The 15,419-nt window shown below is 43.9% G+C and overlaps 1 protein-coding gene across 1 annotated transcript; it reads left to right on the forward strand.

Annotated features, from left to right (window-relative positions):
* Positions 1–730: 730 nt before the first annotated feature.
* Positions 731–14,516, forward strand: agfg2 (ArfGAP with FG repeats 2). The gene is made up of 14 exons (XM_085349570.1): positions 731–1,077; positions 1,940–2,033; positions 4,141–4,256; positions 5,108–5,252; positions 5,627–5,747; positions 5,839–5,943; positions 6,363–6,395; positions 7,481–7,741; positions 8,810–8,882; positions 9,025–9,068; positions 9,282–9,374; positions 11,295–11,414; positions 13,270–13,340; positions 13,470–14,516. The coding sequence occupies exons 1-14, from the start codon at positions 911–913 to the stop codon at positions 13,515–13,517; spliced, it is 1,491 nt and encodes a 496-aa protein (XP_085205696.1). The 5' UTR covers positions 731–910; the 3' UTR covers positions 13,518–14,516.
* Positions 14,517–15,419: the final 903 nt, after the last annotated feature.

Genomic DNA, 15,419 nt, shown 5'->3' on the forward strand with positions numbered 1-15,419 from the left:
ACCCATCTCCAAGTGAGACAGAATTAGTATGATATGGGATATATCATAGTCTCAATAGTAAATCTGTACCAATTTAATCCCTGTACACTAACAGAAGCCATGATTGATATGCTGGATGTTTTATTTTCTGTTGATTCGCTGGAGAAACCATAGAAAGTAGGTCATATCCTCCTGAGATCGAGCCTATTCATTAGGTTCTCTGTAGCGGACAAAATAAGATAAACTGAAACATACTTTCCCCTCCGGTTCTCAGGAAAACATTACCATGTGTGTAAAACCATTTATAGCATATGAAAGATCTGCTCTGAGTCACTTTTTTCATATTTGACTGATTTCATAAGGAATGACCCAGCTGCTATTTTCCAAACCAATGAACAGGTGTTACCTTTAAAAGTAAGATCAGGCTTGAAAGGAAACTTTGAATATATCACACGATCCTTATGACATTTTAATGATTTTTATTTCTCAGCGTCTTTATGGCAGACTAAGAGTAATACAGCTGATTCACTGTGACCCACAGAATAACTGGAAAATACCTTGACCTACAAAACAGTTGATGAGATAACCAAGTGGTTATGCTGGAACGATTTTTTTTTAAAGAAACAGGCAACCAAAAAGTAAAAATGTCACAGTCGCTCTCGAGAGTCCCTTGTCAATCGCTTTTATTTTGAAAGGTAACCCGAGCTGCTTCCGCTATGCTGCAGGTGGGTCGCTCAGGGCTTGACGCGCCTTTAGTCCGTGCAGCCTTGCGTTTGGGGTGAAGCCGCATAAAAGCGTTTCCATAATGCGGGCGTGAGGTGCTCCTTGGAGTAAACGGAGGGGATCCGGGAGGAGGACCGCGGAGTGTTAACCGGGGAGGGGGGGAAGCCTGCGTGACAGGCGGCGACCAGAATAATTTAAAAAAAAAAAAATGTCGAACCGTAAGCACCGGGACAACCAAGAGATCTGCGCCCGCAAGGTCCGGGAGCTGGCCCAGTCTGGAGTAAACAAACACTGCTTCGAGTGCAACCAGCCCGGGGTGACTTACACCGACATCACCGTGGGCAGCTTCGTCTGCACGTCGTGCTCCGGAATGCTGTGAGTGCAAACCCCGCCGCCCCATCCGGGGGTGGGGAGGGGTGTGTGGCGGGTTTATTTACTGCACATTTAGCATCAGTGTGAGGGGCAGCCAGATACTGATAGAGTAAAAGTACCAGGCCTTAGATTACGCCGTGCACCACCCAGCCACGGACAAATGTGTATCATTTGGTTCCCCTCTCCTGACGTTAACAGGGGTTGTTGGTGCTATGCAACAGCCGAGGATGTGTGCACACATTCATTTACGCAGTGTCTACCTCTCTCTGTCTCTCTCCCTCTCTTTCTCTCGTGCGTGTCTCCCAACAGCTTGATAACCGACAGACCGCTAGCTGGTCATTTTCCAGCTCTGAGTTACGTTTCATTTCGTCATGGTGCAGGTTTGACACCACCTCTCTCTCTCTTCTCTCTCTCTTTCTCTAGGCTCCTTTTCAATGTGGGCGTGTGTGAGTGAGTGAGAGAGAGAGTGTGTGTGCGCCTGTGTGCTGTCACACTTTGTTTTGCATGTTCAGCCTAGTCCCGGGCACTCCTCTTCAGGAAGACGGTTTCGGCACTCAGTGTGCGTCATTGCGCAATCTTGCACATGTACAACAGTGTCCCACTTTATGTCCCCAGCATGAAGAAAATAGGAGCTTCTGGAAGACATGTGTCTCTCTCTGTCACGATTGTGTGCGTGTATGTGTGTGTGTGTGTATGTTGTCTTCTCCACAACAAATCTGTCCTTTGATTCACGGTCACGTGTCAGATATATTTCCTTTCCCACCTGCTCCATCCCCTTTGTGCTGTCTTTAGAGGTGAGGGCTGACTGCAAATCTTCCCATTTCTCTCCTTTATTTGACTCATCCATCTCTCCTCTGTGTCCCAGGAGAGGCCTCAACCCTCCCCACAGAGTCAAGTCCATCTCCATGACAACTTTCTCCCAACAGGAAGTAGAATTCCTCCAAAACCATGGCAATGAGGTGAGTGAAGTCCCAGCTGGGGGCCCGATGCATCGTGTTTGCTTCACTTTAGAAAACTTCGAGGAAAAAAAAAAGAAAGACGTGCAGCTGAATGTGATTTCTTCCTGTTGTTGACACTGCGGAGTCGTCCGAGGACATCAGCTACCATTTCCTTTTTTTTCCTCTTCTTTGGTCCAAATTCAAGGTTAAAACTGTCTGTTTGTGGTTCTGATATGGAATGTGAAACGCCCCTTGAGACTACCAGTCCAACCAGTCTTTGTGGCAGTGCCTTTTTTTTTTTTTTTTTTGGACGAGGAGGAGGAGGGGGGAGAATACTAGTGCCAACCTCATACTGTGCCAAGAAACAAAAGGATGGGGCACTTTATGTCCCACAAAACCACGATCTATTTCCTTTCTGTGTGTGTGTGTGTTTTTTAAAACCAGGGTTTAAACTCTGAACAGACCCCATTTTAACCAAAAGTCAAACAAAAGCACCCTATCAAAATCTCTTCCTTTATTTACCTTTATTTAACTAGCAGGGTTTGGTGACATCAGAACCCTCTCACAACAGAGACCCAGCCAAATAAAACATCCAAATATTTATGTAAATGCAAAGAAAAACAACCGTGTCTCTTACCAAACGTTCTGTGTGATGTTTTTTTTTTTTTTTTTAAATAAACTAAACAATTAATATGAGAATACTTGAAATTATATGTTTCTGGAAAGTGCTTCATATCCGTGGTGCGTCATAAGAAAATGCTGTTTTCTGCACGTCCGTCGGGACCCGCAGCTACGTTAAAAAGCGGCCGTTTGCAGGATTGTAACTGATAACAGTTGGAGCTGAGGCAGAGGATGGTACAGAGGTGAACTTGCCGTTTACTCAGTGTTTGTTTATGCCAAGAGTGTTGAACTTATTTGAGTGTTTGGGCTACAGTTAGATCCAAAAGTGGGCCGTACCTGTACAGCCTTTTTATAATAACATATAAAAAGCACTTCCCCCTTTATCTGACCTGAGTGTGTTGGAACTAAACATTCTTTTTTTTTTTTTTTTAATAACTTTATGATTTTAACTTTGTGATTCAAGAGCTGGACAAATACCTTGTCCAGCTCTTGAAATCCTTTTAAATTTTTAAATGTTTCTACTCTCGTGTAACAATTCTGGGAATAGCGCATCATTAGCAGCAGTGCATTTTATTGAAATACTGGAAGTATTAATGATATCGCTCTGTTTTCTTTGTAGAAGCCTGGAAAATTGACCAGTGGTGCAGATCAGCAGGCTATTTTAGGATTCATTTTATGCAGCTTAGCTATTTTTGTCAGTACTGAGTGATATCTCTTATTACTTATTATTTAACAAAGCCTGACATTATCTTCTAGAGTTTAAATGAAGGCTTCAAATCGGTTCGTCTTGGTCCAGAAAAACCTAGAAATTCAATATAAAAAGAAATAAAACCCTCACGTCATCAAAATGAAGTTTTGATATATTTTCCAACTTCCATATTAATATAATACCAATCAGTCCAGCTGGTTGAGCTACAATTACTTCAACTTAGATTATTATGGTAATTATTGTTTATTTCTGTAGTTTGAAAACTTAATTACCAAGTTAATTAAACCTCATTTTGGTGCTGAAATGTGATTGGATTGCATAAGCCCCCCCCCCCCCCCTCACAGCATCCACTTCAGGAGCCACTGGTTCAGGCAGCTCTCTCTGCTGAGCATATACCAGTAAGTGGTAAAGAGTTTGAGGCTATCAGCACAAGTGCTTATCAGTTTTTATTAGCTTGTTGTTGGCCGGGGTCTGTGAGTCAAGTGTAATGTGCAGAGAAGCATAGGTGTGCATCGTCCAGCTTTTCCTTTCTCATCATCCTCTGAAGAGTGATCCGGTCAGTCATGATTCGCTGCCAGTAATATTTGCTGCACTCTTGCACCGGAGATGAGTCACTGATGAGAACATCTGTGTGTATATCTGAGAGACTCTCTGAGATTAAATGTCAAACAAAAACCAGGGATTGCTCTCATTTTCTACTCAGGGAATCGGAAACTCACTAACCCTCTTTTTGTTTTTGATGGATCAGTCCCAAGCAGCGTGGTTTTAATGTGACTTCTTGGAAATGTGTGTCTTCAGGTGGGCAGAAGGACGTGGCTGTGCGTGTTTGACCCAAAGAATGACGGCTGCTCCGACATGAAGGACTCACAGAAGTTCAAAGAGTTCCTTCAAGATAAATATGAGAAGAAAAAATGGTGAGAGCTTGGCCTCCGCCTGCATATAACCAAATTATAATATATACTGATGGAAGCAGAGAAAAGCATCTTAATTTTTATTCAGTTCATTTATTTATTTTAAATCAATTTTTATGTAGAAAATTCGGTTTAAAAAAGCCCAGCAAATGTTCAAGTTTGCATGTTAATAGTTAAAAGCCTTTAAAATAACAAAATAAAACCTTTTACAGTAAGAATGTTTATTATTTACAATATTTTTTAATTAGCACCATTATTGAGTAAATATGTTAGTCTGTTTAAAACAGAGCAGCTTAAAAACAGCAAATGTTAGCATGCTAATATTTCAAACTAAAGTAGCAAACTTGCTAATTAGCAGAGTGCTGTACTTCCTGCTGTTAAAGGGTAATATGAGTAAAAATAAAAACCCTTTCAGTATTGTACATATGTACAAATGCAAATGGCTATAAAAAGAAAATTAATTAGAATGATTATTTTGAGCATGATAGCATGCTGACGTTAGCATTTAGCTCAGTTTTTATTGTGTTACAGAGCTGCTAGCATTTGGCTGTTCTGCTTGTGCAATAAACATATTTAAAAGTGTAACTGTAAAAAGAGTCATTTTGAGAGGTTAAAAGGGAACACAAAGTAAAATGAAAACAATAGCTAATTAGGGTTGTGTTAAAGTTAGGCTTTCCATGTTTGAATAAGAGATATTTGCTCAGAAAAATTAGCTGAAGGCTAATAGCTGCTTATTTTCAAGCTTAGAGAATGCTCTCAATCTTCTTGTTTAGCAAATGAATGACCAGATGTCAAGCTTTAATTGTGTTGCTAATGAGACTGGTTAGTTACACTGCATCATTTGTGTTTCGCAGGCATTTTTCCAAAAGTAAGAACCGGAGAGATATGGAGGGTCCTTGGAGTCCAGGGGTTCAGGCTATGCCCCCTTCTCATGGTCCCTTAGCGAGCCAGGGTCTATCCCATAACATGCCTCCAAATGCCAGAGCCACGAGACCACTGGTAAGAGGCTAAAGGTGTGGTAGTTGTCTGTGAAACGGGTGGAGGTAAAGTGAGGGGAGTGAAAGTGAGAAGACGAGGGTGGTATACGTGTGTGGTTTTAAATAAATAAATAAAAAGAGGAAGGGAAAGTAGAGGAGATTTTCAAAGGGTATCGAAAAAAGGATAGAAAGTGAAGAAATGACCTGAATTCGCCGCGGCACAGAGACAAAGACTGATGGTTCGGACAGTCGGAGGGCCAGGTAGCCTCGGCTTCAAAGCCTCTGCTTATGAATTATTGAGAAAGGATGAAAGAGACTCACTTCCTCTGGCTTTGTGTCTCTCTTTCTACCCTCCATCTGCTTCTCTTCTGTCTCCTTCGATCTCTCATCCTCCAGTCTCAGTCCCAGCTGCCGTCTTGGGATCGAGCCCCCGCCATCTCTCCCGCCGACATGCGGACAGACGCGTTCACGGCTCGGCCGTCGCGCTCCCAAAGCTTTAGAGACCCCCCTCTGAAAGGTGAGAGGAAGATTTGTTTGTGGCATCGTCATGTGCTTATCTCTTCTTTTAAAATTGTTTTTAATGCATCTTTTGTTTCTTTCCTACGAAGATCCCACCCTGTGTGGGATAGAAAGACAGCGACCAGGCTCTTTGTCGTCAACACTGGGAGGTCAGAACCACGGTCCCTCATTCCCCGCCCTTCCACGGCCTTCAGGTGTGCCCTCCGCCCACTGGATGCTTTGTGCCACTGTTAGTAGTAAACTTATGAAGGCTTTCACAAGTTTACTACTAATGTGTCTCCTACCAGCTGTGTAGTAAAGTGCCACAGTGTTTGCTGTATTTGGGAAGCTAGTTCCTCCTCTTATGTGATCTTAGGAAAGATTCCTGGTTAAAAAATAGACACTGTGCTTTCTCTGTTCTATTCCTGACGCCTCTAGCAAGAACATTTGGCAGTGCATCGTTCACGGTGTAAAGATCATTGAATATTTTCGCTGATTCTCACTGATGTCGCTCTCCGCTCATCAGAGCCGGCGAGTGGCAGATTCATGCGACGCCAGTGGCACTCACTTGTTTCTCCTTATCTCCCCTCCTCTTTTCTCCTCTGTCTTCTCCCTCTCTTCTCCAACCACGTAGCCAGTAGCTCGTTCAAAAACCACTTCACTTTAGGTAAGATGCATCTCCGGCCGATGCTTTTGAGTGTGTGCGTGTGCGCTCGTGTGAATGCTGAAATCAATAAGCTCTTCCAATGCTGTATCATTCATAATAGATGGCCAATCTGCGGGGCGCGGCGGTGCTTAGCGAGCATCACATGCATGTGAGTTGGGGTTTGTTTCAGAGCGGCCTGAGGGGAGAGGCGACGCAGCACTCTGTATTCATTTAGCCAGCGAGTCGTGGCTGGCCAGTGTCACATACTGCAATTGGGGTCAATGTTTTTCTTCATCACTCAGGTTTCCCACTTCAAAGCCCAGATCTGAAGCCTAGGAGTGTCAAGGACACACACACACACACACACACACACACACACACACACACTGTTCCCTCCCTCAGAGGAAAAAGAACAAGTTTAAAGTGGGGCTATTTTTAGGCCGGAGCTGCTGCTGCTGCCCCCGTCAGCAGAGGGCCGCTGATATTTCGCACCACGTTGGCGTTGAAGCACTTCAGAACTATGTAGGGCACAGCTGTAATCGCGCCATACACATTTAACACCCACAACAATATGCTAGGGAGTTCAGGTATGCTCTCAAAGACGGAAAAACATGCAGATACCAGCAGATAAGCTGCATCAGGTCCATTCTGCTCTGGTGTTTGTGTCTTCATGGAGACCATGTTGGATTTTAACTTCTGATCCCATGCTCATAGCTAACTGGCTGATCCAGACTCTGATATTTTGCTACAAACACTGATGTTAAACGTCATTTCCTGTCTTTGTTAACTTCTAACAATTGCATCTAAGAAGTTTCTGGCTTGCTGCTTTCCTGTGGTGGTTTTTTTTTTTTTAATCCCTAAACACGATGAGTGTGTGTGCTTTATTTAGTACAGTCTAAGCTAATGCTGCTATTTCTACACCTCATAGCATGAGGATCTTTACATGGCGTGAGATAATTTTCTTCTATATGTAGTGAATGGGCTGTGTTATGTGAGAGTTACTTGCGAATTATTGTATGTTATTTGAATTTGATGCTTCAGGTTCGAACAATCACATTTTAAACATCTACCTGTTAGTACATACTAATCTGCGATCTCTCTTTCAGGTCGGACAGTGTCGGCCTCGGGGGCTACGGGCCCCTTCAGGGCCTTCCCCAAGTCTCTGAGCGTGGACTTTGGAGGTCTGAACCATCCCCAACCACAGCCTCTGCCTCAGTCTCTGTCCCAGCCGCAGCAGCAGCCTCAGCAACAGCAGCCTGTTGGCATAGGTCAGACGACACCGCCGGTCAGCAGCGGCAGTGCCCAGGATAGGTACGCTGCCGTGTCACAGCTGGACAGCGTCTTCTCTGAAACAACATCGGTCACAGGTACGATGTTTTTATCAGTCGAAGCTTTAATACTTTTTGTATCAGTGTAGTTCAGAGGCCGTAGAAACTGAAAAGGTTTCTGTACCAAAGTTGGGGATTTTAATGGATTGAATCGGGTTTGGAGCCTCGAGTGGCCATTAGAGGAACTGCACCACCGGCTTCGTATTTTCGACTCGGTCTCTCCACTTGATTGTGGATTGAGTTTTACCAAAAAGTGCTGGTCCTCCAGGCCCCCCACTCAAAAATCTTCACTGTCCTGTCAAACACAGATAAAAAAAAAAAAAATTAACTCAAGAAAACGAATCCAATTTTATAAACTGAAGAACTTTCTTTTTTTCCAGTCTCATTAATCCTCTCACAACCTCTCTGACTAATCAGGAGGAGGGACTAAACTCCCTGCCTGAACAGAGAATAATTAAACCTTGCTTCAGCTTGACCTGATTACTTTTTCCCCATTGTTTCAGTAGCACTCTGGCTTCAATAAAGACCCGAGCACATCTTCCAGCACTGTGTAACAGATAGTTTGATTTGAGGGCTTCGCGTGTGCAGATTGTCGCGGTCAGCTCAGCTTGGTTGCATAACATCCTTACTCCAAATGCCAAGGCTTTTAGCAGCTGAATTATGCTCATTGTGTTTGCTCCAGATCGTGCACAGCGTGATTCAAAGGACCTTGTTGATAGGTTTTGGAATCAGCTGTGTTTGCGTTATAACTAAGCCGGCTGCTTTAATGCACAGCATTCGTGTGAGAGGCCTGCTAAGCTCTGCTGCTTTCCAGCGTCATCGCTGCCTCCCCTGCTTGGCAGAGTAGGGAGGTTATTGATTTTCTGCCTCGGCTCACTTTTGATTCATATCAAGCTGAACATGAAGATGATATTTTATTCAGGGCGTTTGTAATTCTTTTGTTCTGTGATGACTTGCATGCACGGGATCAGCAGTTTGGACTGTTTTAAAGGTTTTTGCTCACATATCAAGATCATAGCACTGCTCGAGCTCGTAAACCGGGGCTCATGTTGGGCCTGACGTTGTGTTTGGTTGTGTTGTGATGCCTGTGGAAATGCTTGTTTGCAGCGCCACCTGGCGGCCCACCGCAGTACAGCGCCATCTTCGGCAGCAGGCTCTCATCCAGCTCAACTCCTGCCAGGTAGAGGAAAAAAAGCAGCCTTGTCAAATCAGCTTTGTTAAACATGGCAGATTTTTAACTTTTCTTCTTGTGGAGCTGTTTAAAGGTCAAATTCTGATCGATCCTCCTTCCCCCCCCCCTCTTTTCTTCTACTTCTCCCCAGCTCCCCTGGTGTCGATACCGTCTCCAGCTCCCAAAGTTTTGCAAGTAGGTGCCGAGTGCGAACTGCATCGATTGCTGCTGTTAACCTGCACTATTTACATTCAGTTCCCTCCTCTTCAAAAACAGTCCAGCACTCCAGATTAGACTGTGAAAATCAGAGCAGTGTTGCCTTGAATAGGCAGGAATGTAACCCGTTAACCCCCGGGCAGAACACTGAATTATCTCCCTGTCTCTCTCCCCCCAACCCGTGTGTCTCAGATTTCCCCAACCCATTCAGCTCCAGCTCCAGCTCCGCTTCCCAGCAGTCCGTCGCCCTCTCCCCCAGTAACCCCTTCAGTAACGCCTCAGGAGGTAAGCCCCATGCTCACTCTTTCTGAAACTTCCTGCTGCAACTTTTTAAGATGTTAGAGCAGCTTGAGCTGGTTAGATAACCACCGCTGTGGTGGAGGCAAAGAAATAATTACCACATGAAAAAATATATGTAGGGTTGAAACCCTTTTTACCTTCAGAGCCGCTTTAGTTCTTTGTTCTTCGATGACATCGCACAGCACATCCATGATGTGAATCTCTTGTTGCACCTGTTGAATGTGGAGGCCATTGGAGTGCGGTGAACTCATCGCTATGTTTAAGAAACCAATGTTTGAGCTTTGTGACATGATGTGTTATATGAAGATGTGTACACTGTGGTCATAAAGGGATGGACATGGTCAGCAACAACAATCAGGCTGGCTGTGGTATTTAAATGATGCTCAGTTGGTACTAAAACACTAAAAGTGTGCCAAGAAAACATCCCGCACACCATTACACCACCAGCAGCCTGAGCCATTGATACAAGGCATGCTTGATTCATGCTTTCATGTTATTTATACCAAATTCTGACTCCATCTCTGCCATCTGCAGCGGTTATCAATACTCATCAGACCAGGCAACATTTTTTCTCATCTTCTGTTATCTAATTTTAATGAGCCCACGGGAATTGTGTCTTCTGTTGCGATAGCAGTGACATGCGGTGTTGTCTTCTGCAGCTGTAGCTCATCTGCTTCAAGTTTGGAGTGGATGCTCTTCTGCATACCTCCCTTTTAACGACTGGGTAATTTGACTTATTGTTGCCTTCCTATTAGCTCGTAGCAGTCTGAGAACGGCTGCTCACTGGATAGTTCCTCTTTTTCAGACTATTCTCTGTAAACCCTACAGATGGTTGTGTGTGAAGATCGCAGTAGATCAGCAGTTTCTGAAATACTCAGGCCAACCAGTCTGCTGTCAACAACCGTGCCAAATTAGGCATGCAGACGTGTTCATCTTGAACTGTAGATATTCTCCTCGATCACATTTTTCCTGATATATTTATTTCCTCTCTCAGGCTGTCCTATGGATTTGTCAGGAGGCAGCGCACCTACACTTGTGTTCAAACTTTTGTCTTTTAGCTTGACTCTACATGACTTAAATGACATGTGAATGCCTAAACTTAAAAACAGGAAATCACAGCCCGTTATAAAACACTGATCCCTCTGCTCTGTGTATAGGTTACATATTTCAAGCATTTAGTTCCTGCTTACAGAGTCTGAATGTACCTTTTGTGCTTATTTAAAAGTTAAAAACGCTCCTGTGTTTTCCCTCTGCTCGGCCCATTAACGGGTAACATTTAGTCTCCAGATCAGCTGCGTGAGCTGGGCCTTTATTTCTTTTCCTGTAGGGCAGTGAAAACGACGCGTAGAGCTGCTACACTGAAGTGTATGTTGTGTACACACTAAACGGTTGATTACACAAGCTCGCACACAGCTACCTGCTTTCACAGCCACTGAGGCTTCATGCTAGCAACGTTACTTTTTACTCGGGTCACTGACTTCACCCACCAAAGGCAGATATGTAAGAGGAAAGGCTCAGCGTGGAGCTGAAATCTCAGTTAAGCTTCTCTGGTGCATTAACCACAACGTGGATAAACGAATGCTCAGCGATGCTGTGATGTTTCATGATGCAAATAAACAACCTGGCGTTTGTTTCCTTTCAGCTTTAGACCCTCGCAGCTCTGGGCTTTCCATCGGCTCCACCTCAATTATTCAACAGTATCATGTATTCATGTATGCAGTTATACTCTTGACTGGTCGCAGGGCTCATTACTGCTTTATGTTTCCTGTAGGCTCTCTGTGTAAGGTACAGACACGGGGAAACAGTCTTTTACTGTCAGTCTGAGAGCAGCTGACAGATGTGTTCTGCATGGATTAATGATCTGTGTCTAATTTCGCCGCATGTGTGGGTGTTTCGCTTCTCCAGGTGACTCCAGTGCGTTTGTCACCTCGCCCACCTCCGTTTTTCCTCCGTCCGGTGCTTTCCCAGCGGCTGCTACCCAGAATGCATTTCCTCATGAGTCAGCCACCAATCAGGAAGCAAATGGTGAGATTCGTTGCCTCTTATTTGTCCTCCTGTTTGATGTTTTTTTTTTGTTTGTTTGTTTGTTTTCTTGGATTATAAGTCAAGTTTTTAATTATTATTAATATTTTTATTTACATAATCTTCTTTTAATAACTCAAAATAGACCAAAAATGAAAAGTCTGGTCATTATTTAGTAAAAACAAAACAAAAACATGTATTTGTTGGATTTTGTTGCTCTATTAAGGATTCGCTACTTATCTGTTTTATATTGCTAAAAACTAATATCTTCTAATAATTTAAAAGGACATTTAACAAAATATCTTATTTTTATGCATCAGTTGTGTAAATGAAAAGGTGAGACATTAAAGTTGTAGAAAATAAAATGTTTTTTCCAAATTAGGAAGACCTAACTTCATTACTGCACTGCATACTAGTCCCCCTGGGCCCCAAAAAATGTAAAAAGTTTTAAAAAGTTTTTTTTTTATACTCATCAAATCACATTGAGTCATCAGAGATTGATAATTAAAAAAATTTTAAATCACACTTTTAATCTTATCTATCTTATCTTATCTTATCTTAATCAAAAGTCATGTCAAAATGCCAAACAATCTCTTTCCTCTTTATAAAGTCAGTTAGACTCTAAGTAGCTGTAATAGTTGTGAGGTCGACCACAGTGCAGAGACCACACAGAGACGTCCTGTAGTTCCTCCTTCACCTGATCTATGACTTCTAATATTTGGTTTACCCTTGGTGGTCTTCCTGGTGCCACCCTGCCCATTTAAGCACTTCGTCTGCCCAGTTAACTGAGCTACAGATGCTCAGAGTCGTGCTGGGTAGGAAACGAAGAGACGCTGGGTGTACTGGGAGATGACATGGATGAGGATGAGCAGGTGGTGGGCTTAACAAGGGACGACAGAGATGGGAGGTAGAAGAAGATAAGGTGCTGTGGTAGTTGGTTTTTATGTGAATACAAACCATATTACTTTGTTACCTCCTGAAGCGCGAGCATCAAGTTAAGGGCCACACTGAGAAAAGAGACCCAGACATTTACAATTATTGATGTGATTTATTTTAAGACATCTCCTCCTCACGTGCAACCAGCCCTCAAAAAGAAAAGAAGGTTATAATGCCTTCTGATCACAGTTGTATCACGCAGCCAACTCACAGCAGCTTGATCATGATATCTCCTGATAGCGCGAGAGATTCAACGAACCATGTCCTGATGTAAAAGCGAGCCGTGTTGTCGTTCTTCCACATGTGTCTGTGGGCCTGCGTCACAGGCCTGAACATGACGATCTCACAGTTTTGTAGATTTTGGATGGTGGTGTCTACCTTTACCGTACAGCACATAAAAATGAAACTTAACTGGACTTTTAGATTGAGTTTAGAAGAGACATGACTCTGTTTCCATATCTCTGCCTGTGTGTGCATTCACACATCACCATACCTGCTGAAAACATAGTAAATGCATGCACAAGCTTCTCTTTACACCAGTGCAGATCAGATGCGGCCACGCCCAAATCTACGAATTACAGCTTGATGTTTGACACCTGTCCTTATTATATATAGGACCTTACAATATAAAGCATTGTTGTTGTGATTTGGTGCTATATAAGGCTTCAAGTGAAAATTGGGGGGGGGAAGGGGGGGGGAACCATACTTTGATCCATATGTTGGTTATTAAAACGAGGCCCAAATGGAAAGCTCCCACTGCAGCGGGGACTGCTCGTCTTTCCTGAGATGCGCTGTGGCGTCCACTAGCAGCAATCCAGGAATACCAAAATGACCCACCCAGTTTAGAGCTGCAGGTTTCTGGTTTCATGCCACACCATTTTCCTGTATCATGTATATCTGTGTGTGTGTGTGTGTTTTGCAGGTTTTGCCTCCTTCCCCACGTCTGACTTTCAGTCCAAAGTCCCTCGGCCCATGTCGGTGAACCCTTTCACGGTGAGTATCCCTCCACGAAGTGCACTCTGGGGGCGCTAATTGGTAGTTCTCGCCAGTTTTCAGTGAATTGCGATGGCATACTAAGTAAGCCGGGCTGCTGTTCTCACCCTGCCTCTCTTGTCTTTGCAGGGGAATGTTTACCCCAGTCGGGGGACGTCAAAAAATCCTTTCATCTGACCCCCCGTTTCCCCACCCCTTCCCTCTCTCTCTGGGAACTGAAGGAGGAGCTGCTGCCATTTCAATGCCTCTGGAGTATTTTCACCCCCCACCCACCCCCCTCAGGGGAGGGTCGCGCATCCACGCCGCCCTCCCTCCCCTATCTGTCTTTGTTTACGTGTTTGTGGAGAGGAAAAACAGAAAAACAAACAAAAATGCGCGAATGCAGTTCACAAAATCCCTGTCTGTATGTGCAAGAGTGTCGGCCTGCTGTGTTTGTGCCACGTGACGTACGTCAAAAGGTGTTTGTGTGCCAGTAGACGCCACCTCAGGGCTCTGTGGGAGTCACGACGCCTCTACGACTTTTCTTTTTTGCTGAGATGCACTCACCTATATTACACACACACATGTGTTGCTGCTGCTATTTGCTTTCATCTCCTGCTTAGAAGTGTAAAAAAAAAGGAATGAGAGATATAAAAAAAATTCCCTCGGCCCGTGAGTAAGTACGTCAGCGCTGTCTCCGGCTTTAAAACTTTTGAGTCTCGGAGAAGCCAGCTGAGACTCTGACCCTGCATCACGAGCATCCACAGATGGTTTTAACAGCCTTAACAGCCTCCTGATGCATGTGAATCGGTGTCCGAAGATAAGACGGGCTTGTCTCTGTGGGGTGTGAGCGCGGGTGCGTGTTTGCATTCGTCATTGTTGCTGTTTTTTCTTTCTTTTCTTTTTTTGTTTTGTTTTTGTTGTTGTCAGGTTTCCTTGCAAAGGATGAGCTACGTTTTCCACTCTCAGGCTGCATGCGCTTAGAGGGCTAAAAAGGAGCTACTGAATGTAAAAGCAACGTCAGAGTAACTTAAATGTGTATAAAGATCTTCATCGCTTCATGTACCGGACCAAAACCTTTATTCTGCTTTTTTTCCCCTTTGGTTGACATGAAGTTTAATTCTCTTATTTTGCCAAAAATAAAAGAAGAGATTCATGTAAGAGCGTATTTGTAACTACAAGTATTCATGTTCATAAAACCAGTTTGTTGCTTCTTAAAACAGTGTGTGGTGGTATTTTTGTGACAAGCGTGGTTCTGACACGCACATGCGGCTGTGTGGAGCATTTCAAACAGCAGGGGGCGTGAGGCATCCAGTTTTCTTCTCTGACCTCATGCGCAAGGTTACTTTTGGATGCATGTTGCATAACTACATACATACTGCATAAGCGTGCAGCACAAATATAGAAGCCCTTTAGAGCCGCTAGAATGACTACAATGGGACCCCTTTGCAATATTTATTGGAATATTAAATCCAGTGTGAATCCAAATCTACATCATGCCCACTAAGTAAGCTCTGCTACATTCCCTTTTTTTGGGGGGGCGGGTGTGACTGCACGCAGAGGCAGACGAGAGTGGGGAGAAATGGCGAGTGGAAATGGTCCATCTATCGAATTATATCAGCTTAATCGGGACCCAGTAGCAGGAATATAAATCACTATGTTCCCTAAGGTTTTATGAGGTACTGTGACCCTTGATTTTCTTTACAGTCATGCGACCTTCTGCAGTGTTAATCAGTATGCCCCCCCTCTCTGTCCTGAATGCACAGTGCTGCAAACATGCGTCAGTGTGTTCACATTTCAGCAGAAAGGGGGATTTTTAAGGACGGACTCGTGGAAGCGCCAAGACTGAAATCCTAGCTTTGGAGGGGATGCTGCCTTCAGGTGCCGTGGGAGATATTGAGCGTTAGTTGAGTGCGCATGAAGGCGTTAACATTTTGTTTATAGGAACACACAAAAACTGAATGGAGAAACAGGAAAAAACAAAACATCACTTAATCAATTTGTAAGTCAGCTGTAACAGGGGGACCAAGGGAGGGGTGTCAAACATAAGGCCCAGGGACCATAATTGGCCCGCTAGAGACTACAGTGGGGCCCACTATA

The sequence above is a fragment of the Diplotaxodon limnothrissa genome, linkage group LG3 (genome assembly GCF_057381915.1).
Source record: "Diplotaxodon limnothrissa isolate DT_005_m linkage group LG3, D_limnothrissa_male_GT1.1, whole genome shotgun sequence".
Taxonomy (NCBI): Eukaryota; Metazoa; Chordata; class Actinopteri; order Cichliformes; family Cichlidae; genus Diplotaxodon; species Diplotaxodon limnothrissa.